The 19,363-nt window shown below is 49.5% G+C and overlaps 1 protein-coding gene across 3 annotated transcripts; it reads left to right on the top strand.

Annotated features, from left to right (window-relative positions):
* Nucleotides 1–14,285: 14,285 nt before the first annotated feature.
* Nucleotides 14,286–18,129, top strand: LOC120660598 (bystin-like). Of its 3 annotated transcripts, XM_039939184.1 has the most exons (10): nt 14,289–14,730; nt 14,861–14,987; nt 15,172–15,223; nt 15,305–15,632; nt 15,981–16,060; nt 16,145–16,192; nt 16,776–16,922; nt 17,362–17,434; nt 17,537–17,609; nt 17,805–18,089. In XM_039939184.1, exons 1-10 carry the CDS (start codon nt 14,359–14,361, stop codon nt 17,882–17,884), a joined length of 1,380 nt encoding a protein of 459 aa, XP_039795118.1. In that variant the 5' UTR covers nt 14,289–14,358; the 3' UTR covers nt 17,885–18,089. The 3 variants fall into 3 exon arrangements, with proteins under 3 accessions (XP_039795117.1, XP_039795116.1, XP_039795118.1); XM_039939183.1 differs by having other exon boundaries at nt 14,286–14,730; nt 15,172–15,632; nt 17,792–18,089; XM_039939182.1 differs by having other exon boundaries at nt 14,287–14,730; nt 15,172–15,632; nt 17,805–18,129.
* The last annotated feature ends 1,234 nt before the right edge of the window (nt 18,130–19,363 follow it).

Here is a 19,363-nt window from a genome sequence, read left to right as displayed (position 1 = left end):
AGATCATGGGTTGGATAGTTCTGCTCATGAGACCTGAGCTGGCGGGAAGCATATGCAACAACTTTCTCATCTTGCATCAGTACACAACCTAATCCTTGTCGGGATGCATCACAATAGATGACAAAATCCTGATGAATATCCGGTAGGGTTAGTACTGGAGCGGTCGTCAATCTTTGCATCAGTTCCTGGAAACTCCTTTCACATGACTCTGTCCAGGTGTATTTCTTCTCCTTCTTGAGCAGCTCTGTCATGGGTCGGGCTATCTTGGAAAATCCTTCGATGAATCTCTGATAATACCCAGCTAATCCAAGAAAACTTCTGATCTCACTGACGTTGGTCGGTTGCTGCCAGTTGGAGACTGCTTCGACCTTCTCGGGATCCACTGCTACTCCTTCTGTGGTCAGAATATGACCAAGGAAGGCTACTTTCTCCAGCCAGAACTCACACTTGCTGAATTTGGCATATAGCCTGTGCACTCTCAGCTTTTCCAAAACTACCCTCAAGTGCTGCTCGTGCTCCTGAATACTCTTCGAGTAAATAAGTATGTCGTCGATGAAGACTACGACAAACTTATCTAACTCGTCCATAAACACCTTGTTCATGTGGTTCATAAAATAGGCAGGTGCATTTGTTAGTCCAAAAGACATTACGGTGAACTCAAACTGCCCGTAACGGGTGACAAATGCTGTCTTCGGAATATCGCTCTCCCTAATTTTGAGCTGAAAATATCCGGACCTTAGATCGATCTTGGAGAAGTACTTGGCCCTTTTAACTGATCAAAAAGGTCATCGATCCTGGAAAGGGGGTACTTGTTCTTGATAGTGACTTCGTTTAGTGCCCGGTAATCTACACACAACCTCATACTTCCATCCTTCTTCTTGACAAATAGAACCGGGGCTCCCCAAGGAGACGAACTTGGCCTGATGAAGCCAATTCGTTGTAGTTCCTCCAGCTGTTTCTTCAATTCAGCTAACTCCGAGGCTGCCATCCTATAGGGTCTCTTGGCTATAGGGGCAGTTCCAGGGACAAGGTCAATAACAAACTCTACATCCCTATCTGGTGGCATACCGGGAAGTTCTTCGGGGAAAACATCTAGGTACTCATTCACTACTAGAACTTCTTCCAAGGACTTGGCTTCCATGCTAAATATCATTGGGTTTGATCCACTTTCCTGGGTATGATAGGTTACTCGTACTCCCTCTGGGTTTGTTAGGTGTACCACTTTGTCAGTACAGCCTATGAGATCATTGTGTCGGCTTAACCAATCCATTCCAAGGATCACGTCTATCCCTTATGACTTAAGTACTACTAGGTCCGCTAGAAATTGTACCCCACTTAAATTGATCCTTACCCGTAGACAACCCAGTTGACACCTGATGTCACCTCCGGGTGTCCGGGTTAATAGGGGTGTTTTTAGTAGTACTGTAGGTATTTTATGTTTCTCCACAAAACTTGAGGATATGAATGAGTGTGATGCTCCAAAATCAAATAGTACTATTGCGAGGGTTGAGCTGACTAGGTACTCACCGACTACTACGCCCTGAGCTCCTTGAGCTTCCTGTGCGTTGATGTGGTTGACGCGGGCTCGTCCAAACGACTGCTGAGGCTGCCTCATCTGATGACTATTGTTGTTGGTGTTGTTATTGCCGCGGATGGGTACTCGGTTGGCACCCGTCAGGACTGGCTTTGGTCCGTTCACTGTGTTGGAAAAGGCTGACATAGCCGGCTTGTTTTTGGCATAGGGGCAGTCGGCGATGAAGTGCCCCGTCTCTCGGTAGTTGAAGCAGGCCCTCACATTGCTGTTGGTGGTGGTGACCTGGCTTGCATTACTTTGCGGGGGCCCTCATGGTGTTCTAGCTTCTGAGATAGGTGTTAGGGGCCCGTGGTCCTGTCACTTGAGACTGAGTTCTGTACTGCATTGGGGCTTGGGACCTTGGTGCGTTGTAGCTGAAGCTTCTGGGCTTCTGGAAACGATCCTGCTGGCGTGACTTGCTCTCCAGGAACTTGCGCTTGTTATCCTTTCTTTCATCAATCTTGGCCTTCTCTGTGAGGATTGCCTTGTTCATCAAGGTGTTGAAATCAGGATAGATCTGAGGGGTGAGCAGGGTTCTGAGTTCTGGGTTTAGTCCCTTCTTGAACATATCCTGCTTCTTCTCGTCGTCGTTCACTTCTTCTGGTGCATAGCGAGCCAGCTCCATAAACTGGTGGGTACACTCTTCCACCAACATACTCCTCTGCTGAAGTGCGCGGAATTCATCTGCCTTGCACTTCATGGTGGCCGAGGGGATGTGATAACGGCAGAACTCCTTCACGAATTCACTCCAAGTGATGGTGGAGGCATCTTTGGCAGCAGCGCAGTAATTCTCCCACCAGGCTAAGGCAGACCCGGTGAGTTGATGTGCTGCCAGCAGAACTTTATCTCGATCCTGGCACTCGAACGGCTCAAGCTTCCTCTGGATCACACGCAGCCAGTCATCTGCATCCAAAGGGTTGCTGGATCCAGCATAGGTGGGCGGCTTGGTCCTCAGGAAAGCTGTCAGCTTGTCATTCATGGTTTGTCCTCGTGGCTGCCTATTGACAAGGGCATTGGCCAGTGTTTCCAGGATGAGGGTCTAATTGTGGATTATTTGTGCCAGGTCCATGAAGGGTGATGGTGGCGGTAGTGGCGCATCATCATTTTCTCCTCTGCCCTGGCTCACTTCTTGCTCTACGGGCGGAGGGTTCTGCTCAAGAGGCGGTGCTCCTGCATCAGCGGCTGGAGGGATCCGGTTGCGGGAGGCCCTCGTGACGCTCCGGGAAACCATCTGCAGATCGAGTGGATTGGGACTAAGATTAGGTGATGTTTAAGTTGTTTAATTCGTATTTTTGAAAAGGCAGTATCTAACTACTGCCGATAAGCACACAACTAACAAGCACACAACACAACAACTTTATTACTGCCAGGGAGGGTACAACACGGGGCAAGGCCAAACGCGTACTACACGTCCGGGTACACAACTTCAAAAGAAAAGGGGGGGTACAAATCTTCTTCGGACCACACGGCTTCATCCCTCGACGGTCGCTAGCTTTTTAGATAAACTCATTGGCTTGAGTGGGTTCTTCCCTTGGAAGGGAACTCACGTCTTCCGGGGGAATGAGTGGTCCTTGCTCGCCGTCCTCTAGATCTCCGTTTTCCCGGGGTTGCGTAGTGGCTTCTCTTGCGGCGGTGGCCGTAGACCTCCCAGGGTTCTCTGGTGGGGCTTGTGGGTTTCCAAAGAGTGGTCTCCATCCTATGACGGGCGTTCCGAGCAGAACATGGTCTTCTCCAATTGCTGGGTCTGGGGTTCCACTCCTAGTCCATTCCTGCATACGCCGATCCCGGGCTTGCCTGAGGCTCTCCTGAGCAACTGCTTCACTGCTGACCGCAGTTGCGGCTCTTGCCTCGGCTTGGACTGCTCGGATCTATTGCATTCTTACCGCGAGCTCTGCTTGCTCGGCTCGATGGGTCTGTTCCCTCAGCAAGTTGGCTTGCTCGTCAAAGAGCTGATCCAAGGAGGCTAGGTAGGTAGCCACTTGGTACAGGAGGCCTTCTTCATGGCGGCGCCGTTCCAGGCTTCTCATTCGAGCTTCCCAAACTGGGGTTCTGATGGCCGGCGGAAAGAACCTCATTGGTGTGGGGGCGAGGTGTCTTTCGAAAATCCGGCACAGGTAACGGAGTGCTTTCCTGACGGCTAAGGGATAGGTGTCCTGGTGCCTAAACCCTGTAGCGGTCACTCGCCATGACTGGATGTCGGGGTAGAGGTCACTTCTGGCGATGACTAAGATCACCCTGCAGCGGAGAGTGCCATGATGCTCGTACTTTCTGCTGTAGTACCTTGGGCGTTCCGTGACGCCAAGGCTTTCCAGGGCGTTGATCAAGAGGCTGGGGAAGCTAGGTGCAGCTTGGCAGTCGCCCTGGGTCCATCCTTCCTCAGCCATCTGAAAACAAAGATGGGGTGAAGAACTTGCACAAATATTTGAGGTACACAAAGGGAGTAGATGATATTTATTATTGCAACATGGTGGGGTACAACTTCATGGTTACACGATTATTAGGGCAAAGGCTCTAGCTTGGGGTGCTACTCCTATCATGGAGACTCTTCCTCGATCCTAAGAGGGCACTTCTTCAGTGGGAGATACTGATCCATCATGTCATCCTCGGTCTGAGTACCTTTATCCCAATGGGTTTCTTCGAGTTCTTCTTCTTCGGTCTGAGTACCAACATCCCAATGGGTTTCCATAGGTTCTTCTTCTTCTTCTTCCTCTATCCATCCACCTATTCCTCTGCGAGCCTCGTACTCTCGCATTCGGGCTTGGAGAGCGGCTAGGGAATTCTCGGCGCGTGTGGCTCTTGCCTGTTGTTCTTCCAGTTCTGCCTCATGCTCTTGCAGTTGGATTTGGAGAGCGGCTAGGGAATACTCGGCGTGTACAACTCTTGTCCATTGTTCTTCCAGCTCTTGGGTTGCCTTCTCTGCTCTGTGGACTTGTTGCTTCAGTTGTGCCGCTTGTTCGCGGTAGAGCTCGTCCAGGCCGGTGAGATAGATGGATAGGTGAGAGACCATGTCTTCTAGGTCTTCTTCTTCTCTTCCAAGTCTTCTCATCCGAGCAATCCATGTGCGTCCTCTTCCTTCAGTCGGCGGGAAAAATCCCATAGGAGTCCGCTGAAAGTGATGCCTGTAGATCACGCGGAGGCGTCGCAAGGCTTTACGGGCGGCTTTTCGATAGGTGTCCGGGAAGCGAAAACCAGTGGTGGAGATGAACCAAGGGTCCACATCTGGGTAGCGGGTGCTCCTCGCCACGAAGATCATCAGGTCGCATCGAAGAGTGCCCTTGGAGTCGTACTCCCGGTAGAGAAACTCTGGTGGGTCCACAACTCCGATGCATTCCAGGCTGAGTATCAACAACTTAGGAAGGCCGGGCTCTGCATGACAGATTCCGCCGATCCATCCATTGTCAGCCATCTGGAACAGGGCAAGAACCAGTGGTAAGTGTTTGTATGAAGAAAGGGTTAAGGAAGGAATAATCCTAGTGTGAAAGGGCCTAAAATAGGGTTTCGCTCCTAGGGTCACGTCCTGCGGCCAACCTACGGCTCTGATACCACCTGAAGCGTCCCCTCATAAGAGAGAACTTAAATGTGATACAACATCAGTCCCAGGAGGCTGATGCCACATTTATTACATCAGATGGTCCATTACCGTACAAACCTCTGAGGAGGACACTCGATACAGACGATGATAATAAGTAACCAAGCTACAACATAACACTAGAGCGCGACCCACATGGGATCCAGCTCGGGCTCAGAGTACTGCGTCAGCGAAAACATCTTGAACAGGGCCGGTTCCACAGGCAAGGTTGGGTGTAGAACGATAACCCTACTCGGCGTCGTCTGGTACGAAGTCTGGGTCTTCTTCTGTAAAAAGTAAGAATGGGGTGAGTACAAACGTACTCAGCAAGTCCAACCATACCCACGGAGGGGGTTATATCAGAATAACATGCTCAGGTAAAACAAGGATAAGGTTGCGGTTTAATTTGCGGAAAGCTAAATTTTATGCATGGGTTCGTTTAGCTAAAAACATTTCAAAAACCAGTTTTTATATTGAGTAACACGGAGTTCAAGTTTTAAACTGCTACCGGACTCCCCGTCCGTCGTAGCACACGGCACAACTGCCGGACAGAACTCCAAAACAACTCACGCTAACCCATCCCCAAAGAAACACTAGTTATGTGACCACACCGTAACTCGCCCAATACCGTGGGCACGTCTATTCGAATAGCTTTTAACTCTTCAGAGGTGTGCAACTTTACCCACAAGCGGGTTACCACAACACGAACACCGTAGTGTCGGTGTAGATCCCGACATAGCCATTACCCACCTTAGCTAGACCTGATTCGCCATCACGGGATTTACCAAGGGGTCATCGACCTAACTCTGAGGTATAACCGGGGTATAAGTCACACTGAGCCTATCCCTTCTCCTTGGTCACCCGTTGCTCTCAGCCCTCCGGGTGGCTATCACATCAACTAGTGGCGTTTATGCTAAGTCGTTGCCCATTCAACGGTCGAGTGGTTTGCACGATAGTGGAGTTAGGTGAGATGACACACCAACTCGGTCCTTAGTTGTGACAAGATGGATATCTCCCCTTCCTTGCCCTGCCACACAGGCACGAGCACACCAAATGGCAAATCCCGCGGAAATTCCATCCATCCTGTCTAAACTCACTTTTCAAAAACACCACTTTTATCCCTTCCCACATACTCACGCATTTTCTTTTTAAAACAAATAGCATTATATGTAGAGTCCTAAGCGTTCTAATAGCGATTAACGTCCAAGCAAAATCAGACATTAATCTAGGTGGTCAAGGAATGATTATAACAAATCAAGGGGTGGCTATCCAACCGTGTTTTCATGCAGTCAAAACATATGCAATTTTATAAAGCAGGCCAATAGGTTATTTTTATAAAAACTAGGACTGAAACATGCATCAAAGGGCAGGATTGAACTTGCCGTCTTCGTAGCCTTCGGGGAGGTCCTGTCCTTCGGGCTCGGAGTCGCGGAACTGGTCCTCGTTCACCGGCTCGCAGTACTGCTCGTCAACGGGCTCTCCTTCGTTCACACCGTGATCTACGACGCATACAAACAAGCACACAATTAAGAAAAAGGGAAAAAGAGTTTTATCGTTGAGCTCGAATCGGAAATAATTAAGATATGGAGTTCGGAGTAATATTTTTGGGTGGATTCCTAATGACATGGTCAAAACTATGTTATGAGAGGCGTGGTAAAGTTTTAGGTTGATCCGAGGTAATTTGGCCCATGAAATGATAGGTTAATCAAAGTTTTAGGGGTTAAATAATGGTCCAGGGACCTGTTTGTAATTATACTCGAGAAGGCAGGGGTCTGTTTGTAAGTTAGAATTTATCTGGGTTAATATGGAAAAGGTCAGGGGTTTATTTATTATAGGGTTTATAAGTTGGAGGGCTTGTTTGCAAAATTTAGAAAACAAGAAGGGCCACTTTTTGGAAAAGGGTCAAAAGGGACGGGGTCTCTTTAATAAATAGACTAGAGGGGAGGGGGTTTTGGGCTAAACGCCCTGTCTTCTTCCTTCCCCCGCGCTGGGAAACAAGGGAGGGGGAGGCAGCTCGCCGGCGGTGCCGATTCCGGCGGCCAGGGGCTCGGGGGGGCTCCGGGGTAAGGGGAAAAGGAGAGGGGAGGCCTGCAGGGTCGATCCCCAGCCGCAGCTCGGGCGGAGGCGGCCCGAGTCGGCCTGGCCGCGGCGGGGTGCGGTAGCGGGGCGGTGGCGGCGTTGGGCCGATGGCTCGGAGTCACGGCGGCGGCCGGAGAGGAGGGGAAAAGGGGCAGCGGGGTGCAGGGGTTCGATTTCCCCTTCTCACCTTGGCCTGAGGCACGGCGAGGAGGCGGGGCGACGGGAGCGGGCGGCGGCGGCGCTGGCGCTGAGGAGGCTAGGGCGGTGGGCTTGGGGTGTGGTGCTGAGGAGCGGCGCCGGGGGGTCCTTTTATAGGCGCGGAAAGGCGGTGAGGGTTTGGCGGGGCGCGGGCGGAGGCCGGCGAGCGGTGCGGCCGAGTTATTGGCGTGGCGATGCGGCGGTGCTAGCGGCGAGGCGGGATGGGACTGGTCGGGCAGGCTGCGAGGGGTGCTGTGCGGGCGTCAACGGCGAGTTGAGGCGAGGCGAGTGCTGGCGATGCGACGCGACGCCTCGGGCAGGCGGCGCTGTGCGGCGTCAACGGCGGCAGTGGGCGGGGTCGGGGCAGTGGCGAGCGGGGCCGGGCGGCCGGCAAGCGGCGTGGCCACGCGTGTGCATGTGCGCTGAGGCGGCGAGTGGCACAGGGAGGTAGTGCGGGCGCGGGCCGGCGTGCGGCGCGAGCACGCGGTGCGCGCTTGTCGCGGCTCGGCGCGGCGCGTGCGTGCGGGCAGGCGGCGGTGCAGAGCGCCAGCGGCGGCTTGGCGCGGCGGGTGCGCACGAGCGAGGCTGCGGCGTGGCGTGGGCGCGTGAGGCGGGTCACGGCCAGGGGAGACGGTGGCGCACGGGGCAGGCCGGGCTGAGCCGCGGTCGGGAACAGGGAGCGGCAGAGGGGAGCGGCCTGGGTGGCGTTCGGAAGGTAGAAGGGAGAGAAAGAAGGAAAGAAAAGAAGAAAAGGAAAATGGAAAAAAAGAAAAAGAAAAGGAGGCAAGAGAGAGGGAAAAGGAGAGATTCGCGGCGATCCCATCGGCGGTGACAACGACGTCGGTCGGGCACGCGCGGTTGTCGCGGCCGCATGCCGCGGTCGGGCGTGATGCGCGGGTCAGGGCGAACAGGGCGTTGGATTCGGGTGTCGGGGTCGGGTCTTTCGGGGATCGGGAGATCGGGCGGATAAATTCCGAGCTCAACGATTAAAAAGGCGGTTTAGCAAACGATTTGATTTGGTAAAAATTCGGAATGTTACAGGTGGGGGCGGCTGCTGGTGCTCGGAGTGAGGAGTGGGGAGGAAATGGGGGAAACCCTAAAGATGATATATATATATATATATATATATATATATATATATATATATATATATATATATATATATATATTAGGACCCACATGTCAATGGGTTTGCGGGTTTTCGGATTCGGGTATTAAATTTTCAAACTCATTATAAAATACCCGTTGGGTTTAGAGTCGTACCCGTGTCCGTGCCCACGGATACAAACCCAGACCCGAATCCGCGCCCAACGGGTCGGGTATCCGTGGATTTACGGGTATTTCATACCCGTTGCCATCTTTATGCGTGCACGGGCTAGCATGGCGCTGGCCTGCGGAACGAACGATTCCTCATTGTTCAAGGTTCGGTAACCTAATCCAGGGACGATGCCTCCTTGCCAAGGTATAAAATCGCGGGCTAAGACGTTTAGCGGAAGCCCTTCCAAAAAACTAAGAGAGCTATAGCGAAAGCTATAGCGGAGCTATCCATTTAGCGGTTTGCAAAAAAAATATGCATAATGTGGCCAATAACATCAGTAATGCAATCAATTTCAACAAATTTTTCATAGCCATACGTCCATAATACATATAAAATTAGAAGCATCATTGGTCTAACATTCTAAAATAGACTCAACACGTCTCTTGACTGCCTAACTGTGCCCGTGATGCTTTGTCTATGGTCCACCCTAGTTATATTGATTCTTTATTTCTTTTGGCTACATCTTTAGCGGAAGTAGCGGACATTTATTATCACTAAATCCTATAAAAAAACCCTATAGCGGACATAGCGGACAAATATTGTATAGCATAGCGGGAGATCTCTTAAAAAGCTAATAGCAGACAATAGCGAGCTATTAGCGGGCTATTTTGTACCTTGCTCCTTGCCCATCGGGAAGGCCAAAATGCTAAACAAAGCCAGGAGGGGCAGTGCTAGCGAAGACCAAGTAGTCTGCAATTCCGATTCATACGGCCATGGTGATCACACTCTCACCATGGGTGATCACTTAGCATCGACAAACTTCGTAGAGCTTTTCTGTGGTCTGGCACACAGAAGGTCGAGGGAGGTAATGCTCGCTAGCTTGGCCCAAGGTTTGCAGACTATCTGATTTGGGGGGCTTGGTAATTTGGATCTGCGGCTCTTTGGTTTAACCTTGAGAATGCGCTGGCTTTGGTTAACTGACCCCAGGAGACCCTGGCGTCCAACCTCGTCACACGCACGTGTGGCTGGGAGAGCAGGTACCTGGCAAAGCCAGCCAATGGCGCACGGCAAATGCTACTCAGTCGCCGGTGATGATGGCAGCGAGCTAGCAAGCCTCCTCTTGTTTAGATGCCTTCAAAATTCTAAAATTTTATAAAATTATCCGTCACATCGAATCTTTAAACACATATATGAAGTATTAAATATAACTAAATAAAATAACTAATTACATAATTTGTCTATAATTTGCGAGACAAATTTTTTGAGCCTAGTTAATCCATAGTGAGACAATAATTATTAAATACAAATGAAAGTGCTATAGTGTTTTATAGTCAAAATTTTATGCATCTAGACAAGCTCCTAGCATGCAGCCCAACCCCATCGCCGGCCGAGCCTGCGTCCGTTTGCGCCGGTTTTCCTGAGGCTGCAGCATGAATCGCTGGATTTATTGCGTCTGTGCTCTCCCTCATCTCTCGCTCAGCAAGTCAGCAGCGGCTTTGATTCCTTCCTTGAGATGCAGGCCTCCTCGCTTTCAAGGCTCCTGTAACGTGCAGTGACGCCTGCATATCATACATTCATATGGGACCGCGTTTTCTACGGGCAACGGCTGACAACTGTCAGCCACTATCTAGATTTGGAAAGGCTTCCCTCCCGCTCCCCTCCGCAAGCCGCCTCCGGCCGCCGCCGCCGCCGGCGAGCCACCGGTGGCAGCGGCCCGCAACTCGGCCGAAGCCGGCCCTGCTCGCCTTCCCCCCTCCCCCCTCTCCTTTCTCCCCCCTCTCCTTTCTCCCCCCTCCCAACCTGGAACCCATGGTCGTCGCCGCCTTTTGTTGCCGCCGACGGCCGCCAGCCGCCGTCGCTGGGGCCGGATCTGGTCGGGGCGACCCTCCTCGCCGGCTACCGGTCGGGGGACGCCGCTACCGGCGCCTCAGCACCGGTCTGGGGCTGCGTCCGGTCTGGGGGGCGCCGCTGACGGCATCACCAGCGCCTCGACACCGGACTGGTGCTGCGGTCGCCGCCCCTCCCCTCACCGGTGTCCATTGTCGCCGGCCGCCGGCCGGTCATCGCCTCCTGGGCGTGGTGCCTCGGCTCCGGCGACTGACCGGCCCTGCTGCGGGTGCGGCGTCGCCAGCCTTGCCGCCGTCACAGCCGTGGGCGGCTGGCGCTTGTCTGCCATGCTGGTCAGCACTCCTCGCCGTCCGGGGGCTTCGGTGTTGGTCGCTGTGGTTGGTGGTCGCTAGAAGGTCGTCGTCCACCCTTGCCAGTGCCTTCTTGTTGCATCCTCGCTGTGCTGTGTCTATGCTTATGGTCGGCTCTTGCGGATGCTTTGCCTTCCGCCGACCTTTGGCTTGGGGTGGAGGCCTCCTGTCGACGTTTGGCTGGTAGGCTTTTGTCCCCACTGGCTGCCCTGTTTGCGGTGCCGTTGGGCTCCCCGACGCGGCGGCGTATGCTGTCATCGGCTCTGGGTTGGGTTTGGGGTGATGGCGAAAGCCTTAGTTCGCTTTTGCGGGCCGGTGACTGCGACGTCCGAGGGCGTCACTTATCTTGTTGAAGGCGTCACTGTTTGCCCCCTTTGCCCTACTCGTCCGAGGGCGTCACTTATCTTGTTGAAGGCGTCACTGTTTCCCCCTTTGCCCTACTCTTTGGTGTGATTTCCAGGTGAAAACCTAGACAACATTGGTCGGACGACGACAGCGCCTTGTGCGTCGCTCCCTTCTTGGAGGCGTTGTCTTGGAAGCTCTTGCCGGTGGTGGTCGACTGCTCTTCTCGGAGAGGATCCACTTTCTGCGCCTGCCTTCGCTCAATTTCCTCTACATCGTCCAGGTCGCGTTGATCGTCAGTTGGCAGATGCTTCGCCGCCCCTCTCTTTGTTGGCGGATACATTGCTGCTGTGCTGCTCTGGCGGATACTTTGCCGCCGTTGTCATTGGTTGGAGTTCTCTTCAGACGGATGCTTTGCTGTCGCTGTTGGTTGGTTGGGTGGATGCTTTGCCACCTTGTTTGTGTTGCAGATCGTCGCACCTTTGGCGGTGTAGTTTCTTTTAACAGGTTCAATTGTGTGGATTTGGCTAGGTTCCTGGGTCTGAGTGTTGCTTGCTGCAATTCTGTATTGTTGTTATGTTTTCTCGCTTGTGTATGCGTTTCTCCAGTATTTTTCTATTTTTAGTCTTTTGTGCTCTTGTGTTGGTTAATCTTTGTTTGGCCGCATCAAAATTGTGTCTGTAACTGCATTCTTCTTAATGAAAAACGTGTTGAGGCACGGTCGCGAAAAAAAAAAACGGCTGACAACTGTCAACTGTGCAAAGTTACGCTGAGGAGCGCATTTTTTGTTCTGCTCCGGTCTCCGGCCCTACGAGGAGTACATCAACTTGAAACACTAGTCCTTGTACGTACGTTAATTCGGTGGCGATGTGCTCCTCGTGGGAAAGCAGTCCATGCTCAGCACTCGGCAGTTAGGGTCATCCGCAGCGGACGTTGCCGTCTCTTTTCTCACAGCATCCACCAAAACCGGCAGCTGCAGAGGAAGGGACAGCAGCCAAGCCATGCATGGTCGCCACTCATCTGCAGGACATGGAGGGCGTAGGGGCGCCACTCTGCTGTCTCAGCCACGCTGCTCGGCTGCAGCCCCTTGGTCTTGCCTGTAAAGAACAGAGCCAGGTGGGCGAAATGAGACCCTTGAGAATGCAGAGGACCGCGAGAGTAATTCAGAGATTCAGAGTGACACGCCCGGCACTGGATACAGCATTGCTGATTGCCAGTACAATTTTGGAACGGGAAGACAACAGTTGAGAAAACACAGCTCGGATGTGAATGTGATGCTGGAAGCAACGCAACGCAACGCAACGCAAGCTTCTGGTTTCCTTGCTCGCCCCTGCATCTTGAGAGCTCAGATGTCACAAGGGCCGGCGGTTGACTCATTTTGCTGCATCATCAAGCAAGCTTTTTTTTTTTTTTTTGACAGGATCTGTCTGCAGGCGAAACCATGCAGACCGCGAAGAAATCGTCTTGCCTCCCGCCGGCCCAAATTCTACTGCCTGCCCTCTTCTCCTTGCCATCTCGTAGCGGACCCAAAGAGTAGTCCCAATAGGTCCAGAACTACTCTATATTTTGACTCAATTTTTTTTCACTACTTAGATATTTTGGCCCAGATTGATAAACAGCCCAACAATCAACCCTCTTTGGCTGACCCGTCTCCTCCGACCTGGCGACCCGCCCCACCGCTGGACGCCGACCGCCGGCGCCGGCCACCGCCGCCTGCAAGGTTCCCCACGCCGCGCGGTCTCCCTCCCTAGACCCTCGACTCCTGCGTCACGCCGGGCGACGGCCCCTGCTTGGGTGATACTAACCCATATGAAATGTTAATAAATCGGATATATCAATTATGCAAAGCAAAAAATAATTATTCTATGAATGTTCAAATCTGATGGTCTGCTCAGGATATAGTCCGCATATAAAACCAGTGGTTCCCAAACTATTATTATTTATTTCTTCATTTAGCACATTGATGAGTCTTCAGAGTGAAAAATGCAGATTTATACTTCATACAAAAACGTAATAATAGTATACTCATGAATGCTTCAGATTTCAGAAGCAATCAAACATTGTGCAAGATGTCCATGGTGCAAGTACAATAAGAATTATAAACATTGTGCCCTGGTATTTAGAAAGTATGGGTGTGTTTAGTTAGTAAAAAAGTTTGGGTTTTGATACTGTAGCATATTTCGTTGTTACTTAACAAATAATATCCAATTATTGACTAATTAGGATTAAAAGATTCAGCTCGTGCTAACCAGTTATACTATGTAATTAGTTATTTTTTTAATTGCATTTAATTCTTCATGCATGTGTCCGAAGATTCGATGTGACGGGTACTGTACAAAATTTTTTGGGAACTAAACAGGACCATAGGGCATAAGTCATAGAGGCAACAAACTACAGAACAGTAGCAGAAACAACACAGAATCATTCTATTTCTAGTTTTCCACCAATACAACTCGTGGATGTCTTGATACCGTCACTAAAGCACAGAATCTCCACAGCACAGTACAATCGAACAAAAGAACAGAGCTTACTAAAGCTAGTGCATATTTCACCAAGTAGTTGTTATTAGCAGCTCCTTCAAGCTACAGTGGAAAAAAAATAATGTTATGGTATTTTATAAGTCAAAAATAAGAGGAAACAAATCGTGAGGAGCATGTAATCCTAATAACCAAAAACATTGATTGTACAGCTTTTGTTGGGGTTCAGTATGTCTCTCTGTCTCTGCCAAGCACTAATTGGACTTTAATGATCCAGGGTCGAGTACTCGAGTATCATCAGCTGGTGGCTGGTGCTGTAAAACCTCATTTTTTTCAGTTGTCATTTCTATAGAAGACATTGACTCAGTGCATCGGATACGTGGAAATCCATTGAAAAAAAAGAGAAACGGACCAGTTCCATAGTCCGTACTCCGTAACGCGACCACGCTGCGGAAGAAGCAGCAGGGACAGGGCAAATATTGGGTTGAAACTAGAAGTCGGCCCGGTGAAATTGAGCCCAGCCCGTGTACGTGTGGCGTGCGGAGCCGGCTTGGCTCGGCCATTTCCCGTCTACCCGCAACGACGCCCGATTCCACTACTAGGGTTTTAACTCTCCCGCCACCGCCGCCGCCGCCAATCCAGCGGAGCCCCGAGTCCACGAAGCTATGGCGGGGAAGAAGCGCAAGTCCGGCTCCGAGAAGCAGCCGAAGCATCGCCTCCCGCTCGGCGCGGATGCCGACGCGGTCGCCGCCGCTTCTAAGCGCCGCCGCTCGGGCGCCGCCAAGCAGCACCAGGCGGATGAGGAGGCGTCCATCCCGTCCTCCCTCAGCGCCAAGATCCTCCGCGAGGCGCGCAAGCAGCAGCAGGAGGAGATGCTCGCTGACTCCGGCGACGAGGGGCCCCCAGCCGCCGCAAGGGCAGCCGCGGGGCCGTCCACGTCGTCCTCGTTCCCAGTCCCCGCCGCGGATGACGAGGAGGAGGACGACGTCGACGAGTTCGACGGGTTTGACGCGCTGAGCGAGTACGACGGCGGCGAGGTGCGTGGCTTGCAAGAGTAAAAATAAGCAACTGTATTATTCGACACGAGGCAACCCCCATTTCCATTACGGGCAACTAACCGTATGCAGTGTTTGAGATGCGAATTTGCTGGCTATGTGGTGTTGGTAGGTGGAGATCAACGAGGAGGACGAGAAGGCCCTTGCTGCCTTCATGTCAAACGACAAAGCTGCCGAGCGCACACTTGGTGATATCATTCTGCAGAAGATCAGAGAGAAGGATGCCGAGGTCTCAGCTGGTGCGGATGCCTTTTGAACTTGTTACTTCTCTCATGGAATTGTAGCCCATTCAGAAATTGTGAGATATTGTTATGTAGCTTTAACTGCATTTTTTTGTATCAATAGAGTTAATGTGTCGGTAAATGCCAACAAACAGTAATTTGTTGATTATACAATTCTTCATGTTTGTATTTCTTTGCACAGAAGGACGGCCTCGTGTAAAATTGGACAACAGCATCATTGAGCTTTATAAAGAGTATGTGGCTGCTTTCTTGTTTACTGTTAAAGAAATATTGCATGTCTTCGACCCAGTGCTGACCTGTGTATATGTATGTAGGGTTGGGAAGTTCTTAAGCCGATACACAAGTGGGAAGATTCCAAAAGCATTCAAGCGCATACCATCATTGGAGTGCTGGGCAGAGGTGCTGCAGCTAACTGAGCCAGAGAATTGGTCTCCTAATGCAGTATATCAAGCAACATGTCTCTTCTCTTCGAACATGAATACAAAGAATGCTGAACGGTTCTATGAAGCCATTTTGCTCCCTCGCATTCGCAATGACATAAGGCAGAACAAGAGGCTGCATTTTGCACTCTACCAATCGCTCAAAAAATCCCTTTATAAGCCTGCAGCATTTAACAAGGGAATTCTGCTGCCACTCTGTCGGGTAATTGTTCTCTTCAGAGATCAGCATTTAGTAGAACTAGTAACTTGCTGAACTAATATCTCAATTGTTCATTTGGACGGTGAATGATTGCATCTCTCATGTTGTTACACAAAATCATTAAATTTCTGGTAAACAGCATTTTCTAATGATTGGTGATTGAAAGAAGTTATATTGTATAACACAATTTGAGAAATTGAATGATAGTTCTTCTTCCATCTTTTATTATGTCTACTATCAGGCATCTTTTTTTTAGTCGATTACTCCCTTTTTCGTAATTTAGTCCAGCAGTACAAATGAGTTATTGCTTCACCCTTTCCTTGTCCATTTCATAAGCTCTCCTAACTGCAGGAAAGGAATTGCACTCTCCGTGAAGCAGTGATTATTGGGAGTATTATCCAGAAAGTTTCCATTCCATTTCTTCATGCAAGGTCAGCTGAATAGTGTATGTCATTTATGCCCAAGATGATTTGAGTTAGTGTCTCATTTTCAACTGGTATTTGGATTGGATGCAGTGTAGCTCTAGTGAAACTAGCAGAGATGGAGTACTGTGGAACCACCAGGTACGCGAGTCACATTAGCTTCTTTTGTATTCTTTCATGGTATATTATTGTTTTTTTTGCATCTTTTGTGAAGAGGTCACTTTGGTAAATGCTCAATGTGTTTTCATCAGAAACCATTTGTTATTGAATGAACTTTTTGTGTATTTATTCATAATGTCCACATAACATCTACAATCTTTATTGAAGCTGTTAAATGTATATGATGCAGAAAGTTCGCCATAGTCTTTCCTTTATTTTCATTTTTGTCTGAACTTTCTTCTACATTCTATGCAACCTTAGTTTGCTAAATGGTTCCTATCACTCTGCCCAGGCCAACAGTCTACCAGCATAATCCCATTTTATATATAGTTGTTATGTGTAAAATTAGAAGGTCCTGGCAATTCTGCTTGTGTTCTCCATTTGTCTATCACATAAGATAACATGGACTACATTTTTGCAATGCAATGATGTTGTTTCCATGAATAGTGTGCTGCCTTGTTTAACAAAAGGGTGCATGATGTTTACTTACTAAATGTATCACATCTCTCTTATTGTTTAGTTCTTATTACCTTGAAGATGTTGTAATCTAAGCTCTCTCTTGCAGTTATTTCATCAAGCTATTTCTAGACAAGAAATATGCATTGCCATATCGGGCGCTTGATGCAGTGCTTGCTCATTTCATGCGGTTTCTTGATGATGAGAGAGTCATGCCTGTTATATGGCATCAATCACTGCTTGCCTTTGTGGAAAGGTTAGTGATGGATGTGTAGAATTGAAAGCATGTTTTTGCTATTCCGAAACTGGTTGTCCTTTTCTTCATGGTGTGGAGCACTATAACTTTCATGCTTCAAATATGAGAAGTTCCCTTTATGTTCTCTGTTCCATTAGTTTATGCATGTCTTTGTTTGCTGGGAGCCTGGGACAAAGTGTTCGCCTAGAAATTTTTCTTTCGGAATTGTGCCTGTGTGGTTGTTTATCTGGCTCCAGCTTAAAAAATTCGGAAGTGTGCCTGTGTGGTTTTATAGTCTGAATGTGCTCTTTGGTTTATGTTTCTCCAGCCTCTTGAGCTCCAAGGATGAATGTGACTGAATTGATTGTTGGTTTCCAAGTGTCCTTGCTCCCTTGTTTACTCATATACTTCACACTAACTTTTTTTCAGAACAAAGTTCACACTAAATTTTTTGTGACAGATACAAGAATGAATTGGAGAAAAAGGATAAGGAGAAACTTGTACGCTTGTTGGATCACCAGAAGCACTATTTGGTAGTTACTTTGGCCCTATCATTTTATAAATATGCATGGTCATCAAAAGCGCTGTTTACAGAATTTTATGAGTTAACTGATATGTGATAATCCCTGAAATAGGTTACTCCAGAAATTCGAAGGGAACTTCGGGGCAGCTGCAACAGGGGTGAAAAAGATAATAATCTGCTGACTTATATCCTTTCAGTGCATGCCTTGTTTTAATGCATTCTATATTCATCATTTGAATAGAAAAAATAAAACTTATCTTAATTTTGTGAAATTGAAAATTTCTGCTGGTCAGTTCTTTTTTCTTTAAACGAAATGCTGGTCGGTGTCTTGTTGATATATGTTTAGTCCTTGATTATTTTTCTTAACGTTTTGTTCTTACCCTCACCTATCTCCGTCATCACAAAACCTATTGAGGAAGACAAGTGGGACGTACCACAAGTGCCAATGGAGGAGGATTAGTCTGTTCGAATATTTTTTCACCGCTGAGTGTCATTCCCCATTGTCAATTTTTGCGCAACTTTATTGAGTAACGTTTTATATAGAGAAGTGCTGTAATGAATATTTACATGTTTGAAATGAACCTGCCATGTAAGATGTCCTAACCTCTATATGTTGTTGTGGGGCCGACCTGAAACGCACATGAAGTTAGCTGTCACCATTCATTTATTTTTGAGATGCTTAGCTAAGTGATAAGTACCTCATTCTATGCGATGGAAGACTGTACGGGACGGCACATATTTATGCTACAACAATGAGAATAATGAGAATCGGTTTAAACTTAAAGTGCATTCGGAATTGCCTTTACCAGCTCAATTTCACAATTTGCAACGCCTTGCAATGCGTTTAATTCAGAGAGGAAAATCACGCACTTTTATGGGAATATCTGATATTTCCTTGATACATGAATTGCAAAAATCAAGGGGAATAGAAATTATTATGGCATCGGTGGCAGCAACCTCAAGCATGACAAAAGGAGTTATTTAACTACTTGTCATTTTTACGGATGACGCCTCTCCAATTGTTACTCTTATTTTGGTTCCTGCATTTTTGCCACCTCTCCACATGCGAAGCTAATAGATTGTCTATTTTGCTGACGTGGCATGTCAAGTCAACTGACGAGCTTTTGCTGACGTGGCATGTCAAGTCAACTGACGAGCATGAAAAGAGTATGCGAAAAGATCTCCATACCCCTCCTCCACCTTTCTTCTACCTCCAGCGCTCTCTTTCTTCTCACCTCTGCCTCCCTCTCCTTCTACCTCCAGCGCTCTCTTTCTTCTCACCTCTGCCTCCCTCTCGCTTGAATCGTTGCCACACCTCACCACGGCGCCGGCCCTGCGACTGCCACCCAATGCCAATCCCGACACACTCCTTCCTCTCTCCACCACACAGTGATGGGGTTGGTCCGCAGCCACGGCTGCCGACGCGGTCCCAGCCGTTGCGGCTGACAAATCAGCCGCCCACATTCTTGCCAGGTGTCCTGGTGGGTGCCCCACCGTGCATGACGCGGTGGAGCAGCTCGGGGAGGTCCTTGCGGGCAGTGGCGGAGCTACATGTCGGCAAAAGAGGGCTATGGCCCCTTTTGTCCAAATGAAATTACATAGGTATATGTAAAATTGAAACATTGAAGGTTCATCTTGTGTGCATCAAATTATCCAGGCTGGCAGCCACGCAAGAAGTTGCAGACAGCACGCAGCATCGGAGTGACGACCGCATCGTCGCTTACGCCTCATCGCCTCATCATCCCCCTACCGCCCCCTCCCCCTAGTCTGCGGTCTCCATCATCTGCTGCTCGCCCGCCTCCGCTGCGCGGCCGTGAGATGAATCGGACTCCGGTTGTCGCAATCCACCAATTCCAATCAATTTGTGGTTCGTCCAATCACTAGCGCCACCTACCAAGGGCAGGCTTCTTCCTCGGTTCTTAGTCAGGGAAAAGTAGCC

This window comes from Panicum virgatum, chromosome 2N (genome assembly GCF_016808335.1).
Source record: "Panicum virgatum strain AP13 chromosome 2N, P.virgatum_v5, whole genome shotgun sequence".
Classification (NCBI taxonomy): Eukaryota; Viridiplantae; Streptophyta; class Magnoliopsida; order Poales; family Poaceae; genus Panicum; species Panicum virgatum.
Note: the sequence above shows the minus strand (reverse complement) of the source record. Positions and strands in the feature narration are given on the sequence as shown.